The sequence below is a fragment of the Biomphalaria glabrata genome, chromosome 9 (genome assembly GCF_947242115.1).
Source record: "Biomphalaria glabrata chromosome 9, xgBioGlab47.1, whole genome shotgun sequence".
Taxonomy (NCBI): Eukaryota; Metazoa; Mollusca; class Gastropoda; family Planorbidae; genus Biomphalaria; species Biomphalaria glabrata.
Genome location: NC_074719.1, coordinates 14,508,590 through 14,521,682, shown reverse-complemented (window position 1 = coordinate 14,521,682; position 13,093 = coordinate 14,508,590). Strand labels below are relative to the sequence as shown.

General features: G+C 30.6%; 1 protein-coding gene across 1 annotated transcript; it reads right to left on the bottom strand.

Annotated features, from left to right (window-relative positions):
- Positions 1 to 2,599: 2,599 nt before the first annotated feature.
- On the bottom strand, positions 2,600 to 13,088 carry LOC106058474 (adenylate kinase 8-like). Its single transcript, XM_013215910.2, has 11 exons — positions 12,844 to 13,088; positions 10,165 to 10,249; positions 8,493 to 8,653; positions 7,788 to 7,974; positions 7,495 to 7,566; positions 7,101 to 7,301; positions 6,609 to 6,740; positions 5,427 to 5,516; positions 5,113 to 5,254; positions 3,531 to 3,648; positions 2,600 to 2,911 (listed from the first exon to the last, which is right to left on the bottom strand). The coding sequence occupies exons 1-11, from the start codon at positions 12,925 to 12,927 to the stop codon at positions 2,711 to 2,713; spliced, it is 1,473 nt and encodes a 490-aa protein (XP_013071364.2). The 5' UTR covers positions 12,928 to 13,088; the 3' UTR covers positions 2,600 to 2,710.
- Positions 13,089 to 13,093: the final 5 nt, after the last annotated feature.

Sequence of the window (13,093 nt, the reverse complement as noted above, 5' to 3'; positions counted from 1 at the left end):
CATATGGTCTACTTATTTGCATACTAAATAGACTTTTTTTTATAAAAAAAAAATATAACCATTTTTTCTTGGTAAATATAGTTATTAGTATGAACAGAAATGACTAAACTTAGCAATACAATTTTTAAAAAATAATAATTTTTTGACAAAAAGTCTAAAACCGTTTGCATAAATGTGTAAAAAATATGGTAAATTGGAACTTCCCTTACTAAAAAGCTTCCAGTGTTTGTTACTATTAATAGTGAATCGTTGTAAAAATGGTGCTCTGTAGGCCTATTTTTATGAAAATACTGCTTGCATAATTGATTTTTAAAAATAGATCTTTCGCTTTCAGAAAGAAAAAAGTAGCCGTTGCATCAGAACTTTGAATGGTCTAAAATACTAGGATGTCGGATTTTCACTCTCTTTTCTATTTTACGAGTTCTAAACGGGACGATCGGACGGACGGAAGGACGGACAGAAACACCACACAAAACTAATAGCGTCTTTTCCCCTTTCGGGGGCCGCTAATAAATACAAAAAAAAAAGTGACTTTTGTGAAGACTTAGTAATAATATTAGGCCAATTTTTATCATCTTCAATCTTCAATGCTCCGATGGCATAGCTTAGTGCGATCGCTTATGTGGACATATAAGGGGGGCGGGTAGGCTATCTGGGAGAAGGTTTTTGTGCTGTCTTTTGGCGCTCAGAACAAACCTCAGAAATATAATATCCCTAGTCTACATTGCGAGTCCAATATAGCTTTTAGCCGGTGGTAGAGGAGCTGGCCATTTTTGCATTGTACATTTTTCTTCCAGAGCTGAGGCCTATGTTCTTTCGCTGTCCATAGCTTTCTTGGTCACTGTCTCTCTCCATTTGGTGCGGTCTAGAGCTATGTCTTCCCAATGGTCAGTATTGATGTTCACTGATTTGAGGTCCCGTTCTATGTAACAGAGGTGGGGGGCGACCAGTTTTTCTTGAGCCATTCGCAAGTTGTCCGTAGAGGATGACTTTCGGAATGCGATTGTCCTCCATCCGGCGAACATGTCCAAGCAAGCGCAAGAAGCGTTGTCTGAGGGCTGTAAAGATGCTGAGAATTCCTGTTCACGCAAGGATCTCAGTATTGCACACTTTTTCTTTCCAAGTGATTTTCAAGATTCTTCGGAGACATTCAGTTTTCTCTCTTGCTTTGCGTAGGTGGTCCATGATTCACTGCCATACAGCAGTGTACTCATAACGCATGCCTTGCAGACTTCCATTTGGTCACTGTAGTGAGCTCTTGGTTTTCCTAAACTCTTGACCATAACATTTGTTTTCTTTGTGCTAATAGTTAAGCCATATTCTTTACAGGCCTGAGAGAAGCGGGACATTAGTGACTGAAGTTCCTCTTGTGTGTGTGCCACTACAAAAACTGGATCTCAAAAATCTTTTCAGTCCTTTATATATATATATATCTATACACGTAAGTGACATAAACAAAAGAAAGCCAGACATTTTTGCAGTTAAAGTTAATGCCAGACACAGATGGAAGCTTGCAAATAAATGAGTCTTATTTAGAGCTAGATAAATAAGATAAATATGCCACTAAGATAAATATGCCACTAAGCTGAATATTTTGAATGATTGTAATTGATAACGTAAAAACTTTTTTTTAAAAACAAAGTTAAACTAAAATGATTCTTTGTGCCCATTTTGTTTCAATTTGTGTTCTAAAAAAAATACTTATATATACACACACAAAATAGTTTTAATTTTTATTTGCAGGCAGCTTCAGAATGAGACAGCTGGAGGTCACTTACAAAGGTTGCTGGATACACATTTAAGACAAGAGAAAATCCGCTGCAGAGGACAGATGTAGACAGTAAAAAGAAAATCTAAATCGACCACCGGTGGACAATGGTTATGCCTGTGCTGGATGGGGAAAAATATGCTATGTCGCAGCTGGGGCTGCATAGCCATGGGAAATACTGCATTCCTCATTAATCTTTAGACTCGAAGACAAGCCTTATTAATTTTACTCTTGAGAGTATCATGACAATAACATTTGAATAGTGGAAATAACTAACAGAATATTTGTTTGAAAATGTAAACATTCTGACATCCTTCAGTTATATATTCAATTCGATTTACAATAAAAAAATTTTTTTATAATTTGGTTACCAAACTCAAATATTTTATAGCTAATTTGTATTGTTTATATGTTTAAATTTTATATCTGAAATAATGCTTGTTAACTAATTAAAATTCACAAAAAAGATTAAATTTCAATATGTGTAACTTTTATTATATGATTTGCACTAAAAAAAAAAAGGTTTTTTATTCAGATTTCCCTTAACTTCATGAAAGTTATAGATATTTTTTTTTAAGAAGGAAAGAAACAACAGACTATAGAGAAATGAATATTATGAATGAAACAATAACAAAATGATCAATTAAAAGAAATACATTCTTTTAAAAATCTAATTGAAAAAAAAAAGATTTATTTATTATAATTTGCTATAATTTAACACATTAAAGGTGGTAGTACTGATGATCAATGTCAAATTTTTAAAAAAGTCAACATTGAAATAACAGATGTTCTCAAAATTTAGTCAAAATAATAATCATCATTTTTGAATAAGTAAAACTTATATTTATATAGAAAAAGCAATAATTCATTTAGAAAGGTACAGGAGTTATTAAAACAGTAGTATAAAAGCAATACTCTTTTTTTTGTATAAACAAATTGAAACTAATTAAAGTTTTTAGGCAAAGGTTTGCAAATCATGCTCTCTAAACATTCAAACACTGTGTGTGGGTCTTGGTCTGAATTGACATGTTGACCTTCTGTATAGTAATCCAATAACTCTTCAGAGAAAGCAACAAACTGAGACAAATTTTTCTGTACATTCTCAACGCTGTCTTTTTCATTTTTCCACAATCTGTCTTTGACCTAATGTACAACAAAAACATTGATATTAAGAAGAGTTATTTCCAAGTATAATTAGAGAGTATCATGAAGTGTTGGGTCTCTCCAATATCTCTTTACACTGTCATTAAAAGGAGAGACAAACTATTAATCAAATTTTGCCATCCCCTGCCTTCCATTTTTAGGAACAATGAAGACTGATCAACAAAACATTTGCCCATTAAAAAAAAAAGCATTCTGAAGCTGATTGAAATGGGGTTTTTTTTTGGCAAAGATCTATAATCCTGTCCAATGAATCTAGAAAATAATGATGATGATATTTGTTTGAATGACATGAGCATTAGAAAATAATGACAATGATATTTGTTTGGATGACATGAGCATTAGAAAATAATGATGTTGATATTTGTTTGGATGATATGAGCATTAGAAAATAAAGATGTTGATATTCGTTGGGATGACATGAGCATTAGAAAATAAAAATGTTGATATTTGTTAGGATGAGATGAACATTTTAAGTGTGTGAAAGGAGCAGTTAGAAAACAAAAAGGAGAGACTCATTTTTTCCTCCATTAATTAAGTTTTAAAATATTTTTGTGCTAAATGAGCTAAGAGTTCAATGTTCTTTGGATGAGTTTATTACCTCTTGACTAATTGGTGGGTTGTACAACAGGTGATACTTCTCTCCAGTAACAGGGTCCATTGCACGCAGTGTTAATCTCTCAATGACAGAATCATTAGGAATGTCTAGAAAAAATACCCTGGAGCAAAGATTTTTAAAAAGTTAAAATGAAATGATGGAAACAAAACAAAAATTTACTGCTGCAGGGGATGAACAACTGTACAGAAATCAACATACATGAAGAAACCCTGCTGGATCAAAGTAAAAAACAAAGGACCTTTAGGCCATAAGACCTAAAACAAATAAAAAAGAAAACTATAAATGCAAAATAGACTTTAATTTTGGGATCTTCTGACACTTCTGAGTCCACCCAGCTCTAATTGGGTAGCTGACATTAGTTGGGGGAAAAGTAAAGGCGGTTGGTCATTGTGCTGGCCAGATTACACCCTTGTTAACCGTAGGCCAAATAAACAGATGACCTTTACATCATCTGCCCTATAGACCACAAGGTCTGAAAAATGAACTTTACTTTTACTTTACTTAGGCTTTATTTACTTATCTGCCTGATGTTGTTTTCTATCAAAGCAGAAAAAAAAAAGGCAGAAAAAAAATGAGTTCCACTGGTGTAAAAAAGTATGAAATTGGGAAGAGGGGGGTGCTGTCTAAAATAAACAGACAAAATATTTGTCCTTATCTCATTTCAAACAAAAGTGTGTTGGTTGTTGATAGTTTATTTTCAATCAGCAGACAGGGTATTTTTGTCATTGAATTGTTGTATTGCAATAATGAGGAGATCAGAGGTACTTTAATGCTGTGTACTATTAAAATGAATGGAAACAATTTTGAATGTTTTTACTGTGTTCTTAGAGATGTGTTTTTTATGTCCAGCCTGTGTTTCCAATGTGAATCATTTGGCACCTTGAGCATATTTATTGCATATTAAAATGCATATACCATCCCACTGATGTTACAGTTGAATTTACTACTGATCTTATGGGTCATTTTAGGACAAAGATAATGTGAATAGCAAGCCTCCATTTGCAGGTGTTTGAAGGTCTGACTGTTATGTCTCTCCCATGGCTGAGTGTCACGTTCATTCATTTTGTATGGAGTTTTGTGTGCACTAATAGTTCCTGTAAATTATTCTCATGAGAACCATTTAAGATTTGCAAATGTTAAGCTCTAAGAAACCCATGAATAGGCAAGTATAGGATGGACTGGATGCCTTACCAATGGCTACTCCAATCATTTGTAAAAAAAAAATTGTCCAATGTATTCAAAAAGTTGAGAGTAAGTACAAGCTCCATTAAGTGAGCTAGAATGTCAGTAGATTTGTGCTTATTTTGAAAAAAACGTATCAAATGGCTCTGAAAGAGGATTAATCAATTAAATTTGAGTACACTAATGACTTCAAAGTTGCCATCTGTTTTACATACACCAAATGTAGCGTTACTTTGAATTTTCTTACTTTAATCTAGCAGGGTTTCCTAAGTGTATGTTTATTGTATTTGGAAACAAAACAGTTATAGCCATGTAAACAAAAAAAAGTTTTACTTTATGAAGTCACAGTCAAGATTGTGAATTAATCGCAATGATAACTTACCTATTAGGCCTGAGTCCTGCTTTGTCTAGTTGTTCCGCTTGTTCACGGCTGCGAGGGTATTCGTGCAGAACCCAACCTCTTGTTACACAGTCCAAACCACACAACCTGTCCTTCAAAATATCCAGCACAATGTTGTCTGGAACTTTAAAAAAAAAGGTGTTTTTTTTTTCAATGCTAGATAAATTGTTTAAAAAATTTTCTTAAAAAGACTATAATTCTAATGTGTATAATGTTCAGAAGGACGTAGATTCTATTTATGTCTCATTTCACTAACTAATCACAAAATTTGTTTTTAGCTACATTGACCAACTTACTGATTAAATTTTTCTCAACGTAAGGCTTAGCGGCTAGTCCAGATGGTGTTTCTTGGGCTATTGACTGCTTGATTAATTGACCACAGTGAACTAAATGAAGCAAAGAGAAAAAAAAGTTTAGACAAAACAAAATCCTAAAATATACTGACTCTCTCTTTCTCTTTAACAGTTTAAAATTAAATGTTTTTTTAAGTGAAAAATAGTTAAATATTTCTCTTCTTTCTTTATCAAATACTTTGCATTGAGTAAATGGCTGCCTATCAGTCAGTGCCACTGAAAATTGCATACACTAATTTAAAAAAAAAAAAGTTTATATCCCAACAATTTAAGAATAGTATTTTGTCATTTACTCCTATTCTGACAGAAATAAGTAGTGAAATCAGATAGATGATCTATGGGTTATGGTAAGTTGGCTTATGTGGTTACGTTTCTGGTTATTTGGCACATTAGCCCATATCAGGCCATGTCATTCCTATTAATGCTCAACAAGAGTATCTTTCAGTGTACCCCACAAATCCTAAAAGGAATGCTAATAAGCAAAATATAAAAAAAATCCTTTAAAAAAAAACACGAGCTTATCTAAGGGAAAGAACTCTGCACTTACAACTTTACCTCTCAATAATGTACATGTTTTTTTCCGTAATTGATATCAAACAAAATAATTAATTAACAATAATTAATCGGCTAATTGAATTTTTTTTTGGCATATATATATATATATATATATATATATATATATATATATATATATATATATATAGAATAAGCCTTATTTATACGACAAGCATTTCATTGGATTTTTTAAAGATGAATTCCTTCTCATTAAGAAGTAAAACAGTAAAGAATTCAGCTGGTCTATTCCTGCTATAAGGTGGATCTAGTCATTTGTTCAGACTTCCAACATATATATCTCATGAGTTGACAAGACAAGAAACTGCTAACAATTATATAAAAGTTCTTAGGAAAAAAGTTGTTGTAGGAGCCCATTATTGCTAGCTATCTTTTATAACATACAAGTAGTTAAAAAACATTGGACTTATACTTGATAAATTACAATAACCTTAAATGGAAGTAAGATTTTGGGGGATAGATATAATTCCTCAACTAGAAATTGAGATGTCTTTCAGATATTGACTAGTACTTTTTTATTATTTTTTTAACCTGATTGAAAGAGTAACCAACCGTTAACAAGATTATATTTATTTGCTAACAGAGCTGCTTGCACTCCCTTCCCACTGCCTTTACATCCAATCAAAATGATGCGAGGTGTATGAGGAGCAGAAGACCTGGGTTGGCAACACAGGAAGGAAAAGGCTGAAGATGAAAAAAGTAAAATTATAACTTTGAGAAACAACAGATGTGCTGAATCATTTTTGCTAATTAACTGTTTTCAACATGATATATCCAATATTTTTTTATCTTTATATGAAATATTAATCTCAAATCTATTTAGTAAAAAGTTAAAGGTCAATCTTACTTTATTTATTATTAAAATTATTCATTTTTTGTAAAATCCTTTATACTATAGCAAGTTGAGTCTGGAAACATTTGTGGAACGTTTGTTCTCTTCATAAACTTGACAAACAAAACTTAGTTCATATTATATCTCAAATTTAAAATACCTTGCCTAAGTCAAGATTCAAACTGCACAAATCTTAAGGCAAAATGAACTACCTTGTGAGAAAACATCTGCTTTGGGTTGATCAGCATTAACTTTTTTGACAACCTGCTCATAGCAACGCAGAATTCCATCAATGTGGCGATGGTAGACAACAAGCTTGTTAAACATGTCCACTTCTTTATAGCCTTTGGGCTCTTTCAGTCGGTACTGTACCTCCGGATTACCAGGCCAATCAAATGTTGTGTGGTACACATCTAGCAAAAAAAATCACAAGGAAAATTATTTAGAATATAGTAAAAAAGTTTTTATACTTATTTTTGTAATGCCTAGGTAATAAGAAACTAGTTCTGTATTACAGTAATTTTTAAAGTAATCTCTCAGAGTAAAAGTAAATTACTTTTAAAAAAAAAATGTTTTAAAAATTATCATACAATTTGATTTTCCTACCTCCTGTCTTTTTGTCGATTCTTTTACCAGCGGCTCTTTCAACCAGGACAGTGTCAGGGGCTTCTAAGACAACTAGATCATGTTTAAGAAAATGAAAAAAAAAAAAATTAACATCATTTCATAAGTAATTTTATTTGAATTTTTTTGTTTTTTTTGTATTCAAGAAGGTATAATGCTTTTAAAAAAAGGCTGAATAAGGGAAAATTAATAAAAATTATTTTGCAAAGAAATTTTTTTTTTTATATTTTGAATGAAACCAACATAAAAAAAGTGCACAGATTTAAATTCCTTACTGCAGTGTTTAGGAAATAATCCATTTTCTTGCATGGCTAGAGCTTGCCCTCTGGTTTGTGGAAATCCCTCTAGTATCCATCCTTTTTTTACACAATCTGCCAAATCAAACCGGGCTCTAAGAATTCTTACTAATAAATCAGGTGGAATCTTGGGAAGCTGTTCCCATAAAGTGGTGTTTTCACTTCTCTGAAATTATGAAGTGATGGTAAGACATAAACATTGTACTTTTAAAGTGACTCTATTGATTCATTTTAAAATAGCTTAAAAGAAAATTTGCTGCTACAGGCTCGATGCCCTAGGCCATCAAAAGAATGAAATGTACAAATAGTAAATTTAAAGAGTCCAAGCATTTGTCTTAAATATACACTTCATGGGCCTGGTTGAAATATAACCATTTAGGATCCTGTTTATATTTTCTAATTCCCCGCAAGGGCATTTGTTTAGCTGGTTTATTCTTATAATATCTCCAACATTTGTGATGAGTGTACACAATAAGAAATCTCATAAAACTCTGATAGTACTTAGATAAACTAAGAATGTAATTATCTTCTCTTTGGAAGGAATGTCTGTCATTTATAGGATAAGATATTTCATAACATTGTATTGTCAGTCATTTTTAATTCACCACTTTTGATCATACTAAAATGTTACTTCAAAAATAAAAATATTTAATTAGTGCATGAAATACATGAGGCTATACTTACTTCTTTGTTAAACACTTTCAAAATTTTTCTCTTGATTTCATTGTCAGTTTCCTCCAGTAAAGTTTTAGGGGTTAGAAGTGCACATCTCATTTTACTGCTAATTAACTTTGCAATAGAATGCTTTCCGGAACATGGCGGGCCCAAAATGCAGATTTGAGGAACTGTAGAAACATACATTAGATATAAGGTTTCATCAATATTATTAATTTAAAAAGTGTAAAAATATAAAAATGCTTTTAAAGTTAAAAAAAAAATTATCTAAGGAGAAGAAATCTATGTTTACAACTAAATCATTAATGTAAGATTTATTTCCCTTTTTTGATACCAAACAAAATAATTAATTACCAAAAATTAATTAACTAATTGATTAAATTTAAAATGAATTAATGTTTTGTTAGATAAAATAAATAATTGTGAAAAGTGTTGTTTTGATCCAAGAATGGGTGTGGGAGAAATAATGTGCACAATTATCCAAGGACACCAAAGCCCACATTTTTAGCCATATCTCTTAATACTGAAGTATTAATTTTCCTTGTTGGGATCAAACAAAATAATTAATTAACAGTTATTAATTGAGTAATAGTTTATTTTGTTTTTATTGATTCATGTTTTGGTAGGTACAATAAATAATTTTGCAAAATTTCAACTTCATCTAAGAATATGCATTCTGGAGAAAGAACTTATTCAAAATTGTTACCACATAGACCGAATAAGTTTCCTCCAGTAAGCTTTGTAATTAATCATTAGTCAAAGCGTAGTATTTGTCACAAATTTTTATTCAGAATTTTTAGATACTGCCTGAGTTCATCAATCTCAAAGGATACCAATGCAAGAAATTTATTGTAAAAAAATAATTTTTTACTATTATGACCAAAGGACGTGTAAGTAGCATATAAACTACTATTTTTTTTTCTCTTTTGCAAAGACCCTAAAGGCTTTAAGGGAAAATCATTTACAAGAATTAATAAAAATAAAACAATATTATCACAGAAAAAAATATAATTTAAGAAGGTTTAAGAATAACAAATATTTGAAGTTTTAAATAATAAAAAATAAGCAAGATGACAAAAGGATTTTGTGTCACACAAACTTGTAGGCAAGCTTCATGGGTCTGTTGTACTGACATAACATGGTGAATAATTTTTAAAAACGATGACGCTTTCATCTTCAGGTGTAAAACATATACATACTGCCTTTTCCTTTTTATTTTTAAATATGGTTTGTGCATAATATAAGCATATACTTATATTTAAAAAACAAAGCAGCATACTTATAGAAAGCCAGAAATAATTTTAATATCTTTAGATTAGATTTTAAATTTAACAGTTTATTATCAAGATTAAAACAGGCATTTGTAATATAATCTACCTTTTTTTCACCTTGTTTTTTAAATGTTTTGAATGTATGTGTATATTCTATGGGAGCATAAATTGAAAAATAAAAAGATATTATTTCAGAAGACCAAAAGTAGTCCTATCAGTTAACATGATGGTAAAATTGAATTTTCATCATTACTTTTGAGTTTTTCGTAATTCAACAGAAACAACAAACATCACAAAAAACAATAGCAGCTTTACTAGGATCTCTTAAAATACTACAATTATCTTACAAGGTTCTCTAAAAACACTACAAATATCTGTGCCAATATAATTCTCAACATTAAAAATGTTACCATCATCATTTTCTTTTTTTAGCAGGTGAATGAGGTATCCTATCGGCTCCTCTGGTTTAGCTATTATTAATTGTTCTATTAGTCTCTGCAAATAAAATCAGAGTTTTAAAAATGCAACACTTAAAAAAATGCATTAAAAGTTATTTGTATCAATTGTAATTTATTAATTATATGCTGCATAAGATTTAACAAATTATTGAAAAAATAAAACCCAAACATAAAAATAGAGTTAATTGTTGTTTTATTAACCTTTAGTCAATAGCTACAATGTTGCATGCATGATTTAATAATTTATTTTACAAACTTGTACATGTCTTGCAAGTAATGAGATGCAGAAAATGCAACACTTTAAAAAATGCATTAATAGTTATTTGTATCAATTGTAATTTATTAATTATATGCTGCATAAGATTTAACAAATTATTGAAAAAATAAAACCCAAACATAAAAATAGAGTTAATTGTTGTTTTATTAACCTTTAGTCAATAGCTACAATGTTGCATGCATGATTTAATAATTTATTTTACAAACTTGTACATGTCTTGCAAGTAATGAGATGCAGAAAATGTGTTAGTAATACTTAAATAAATTTTACAAATATCTGAATACTAAAGAGTTTTCTTCTATGATAAAAACAGTTTTTTATTTTAAGACAGTTTTTTAATGAAAATTAATACTAAATATTTTTTCAAAATTTGTTCTTGCTCCAAAGACATCTTAATGATGCTTTAAATGTTTCTGTCTAAACAAAATTTTTACCATTAAGTCAGCATAATAGCCTTCAATATACAAAACAAAATGGATCTACATGCAAACTGATATGGATAAGATACTATGGTTAAATAAAGTGTTCAACCTTGTTTTGCATTTCTTGTTTAAGATCTAGTCTAAATTTGTAAAAGTTTTACTGTAAAATTAAAGGTTTTAAAATAGAACCTGAAAGAGCTGGATAAAGCATGACTATTTGTAACTACTATAAAGTAGACTTCAAATAAGTGTACTTGCTATAGAAAATTTTTGGCCACTCATTTTGTGTGTGTGTTTAATCTTTAACAAGCATCAACACTCTTTTTTGAGCTTATGGGATGGTTGGCACTTTAGTATACAGGGTTATATAATTAGCGCTTTTTTGTGACAAAATATTAGGAGATTTTAGGATACAATGAAAAAAGATAGAAAGCTATATGGTTATATACTAACAATTAAATGTCACTTGGTTTTGAACACTGAACAAAACTATATATTTCTCTAGGCTAAATTCATTGCTATACATTTTTAAAATCAATAATTGCATGTGGAGATCATAAACAATTATTTGCCAAAATCCCACCCAGATCAGAAAGAATGTCATCAGCCACAGAATTATGTACACAGAAAATGTAATGAAAGATATTTTAGAATCAAGTAACAACTTGACTGTTATCCCAAATCCTCAAACATCCTTTTTTAAATTCAAAGATTTAATGAAGAGCATTTTTTTTTATATCTAGATCTAAGTCCCTTAAATTAAATTCATAGATTTTTCATAGTTATTAGGTTATGTGTGAAGGATTCACTAGAGTGACAAGATCTAGACACTATTAGATCACTATTATCAGTAGGCCTATGCAAAAGCAGAGGGGTGTACATTATATTAGGCTAGTAAATCTAGCTCGTCTTTGGTGAAAAAAATGACAGATCTATCAATAATTCATCCTGTTCTCATGCATCAATTCTTAGATTATAATTACTGTCTTCATTGGGGTAAAACCCATGCATGTGATTATCTTCCCTCAAGTGTCTAAATCATTGAAAACCATGTTTCATAATACATCAGCCAATGTTAATTTGTAACTTCCACATTGGTGACGTACGTAGCTTCTTCCCCTTCCAGACACAAGCATATATATGAAGTTAGTCATGGCTTGAAGTGGGGAGCAGGAGTTCAAACATCATAACGTTGTTGCAGTTTGTTTGTTATGCAGTTTTCCTTTTTCTATTATGGTTTTCTGAACCAGTATGAGGGTATATAATAGTATTATTATACTGTACTGCCCATGCCCAATACAGTTCTTTCTGTGATGGCGGTATACTGCCAGTCATATATATACTATTTCTAGTATTGATTAATACTAATAGGTATTTAACTCCTTCTTTAAAAATTACTTCTGGGTCAAAAAGCTGTGAGATTTTTTCTCAGTTATTGTTAGACCTAAACATTAAGTCAATTAATAGATCTACAACACACACAGAGAGGTATTATGACTATGAGTAAGATTATACTATATATCTAATCTAGCTCTAGACTTCTAGACTAGATTAGGATTCTAAAAAGAATAATATATATATAATATATTGACTCTAGATCTACATGATGTGATGATGAGTTGGCCTCGGCGAGATCTACATTGTCTACATATCGTCATATGCCTTTTTTTGCAATCAATGAATCATTCAAAATTCAAATCAATTGTGTATCTCTATATTTATATTTTCCTGGGTTGAACGAGACTTACCAATATAAAACTATTATACTTATAGAGTAGTAGCCTATAGTATAGTAAACCTTTTGACATGATTTGTCAATCATTTGAAGCAATGTACTTTAAAGTTTAATGAAGCCGAAGGCATTGATGATTGATTATTTAAATTTTTTATTTAGGCCCTATATTATATGTCAAAATGCTTTTCGATAAATACCTTATACATATCAAAGATTCCATGTTTCTCTGCATATAAAGCAAATTCTGTAGGAATCCTAAGAGGCCGTTTCGTCTGATCCATTTAGAGCTCTTATTAGATTACTCCATATGTCGATATGTTACGCTACTCGTTCAAGTTGTTGTAGTCCGCGAAGGTTGCTATGACGCTTAAACTCTACTATAAATATTTAATTCCCATTTTTTAACTGTTTGTTAAAAAGTAATACTTTTCGCTATGAACGAAAAGG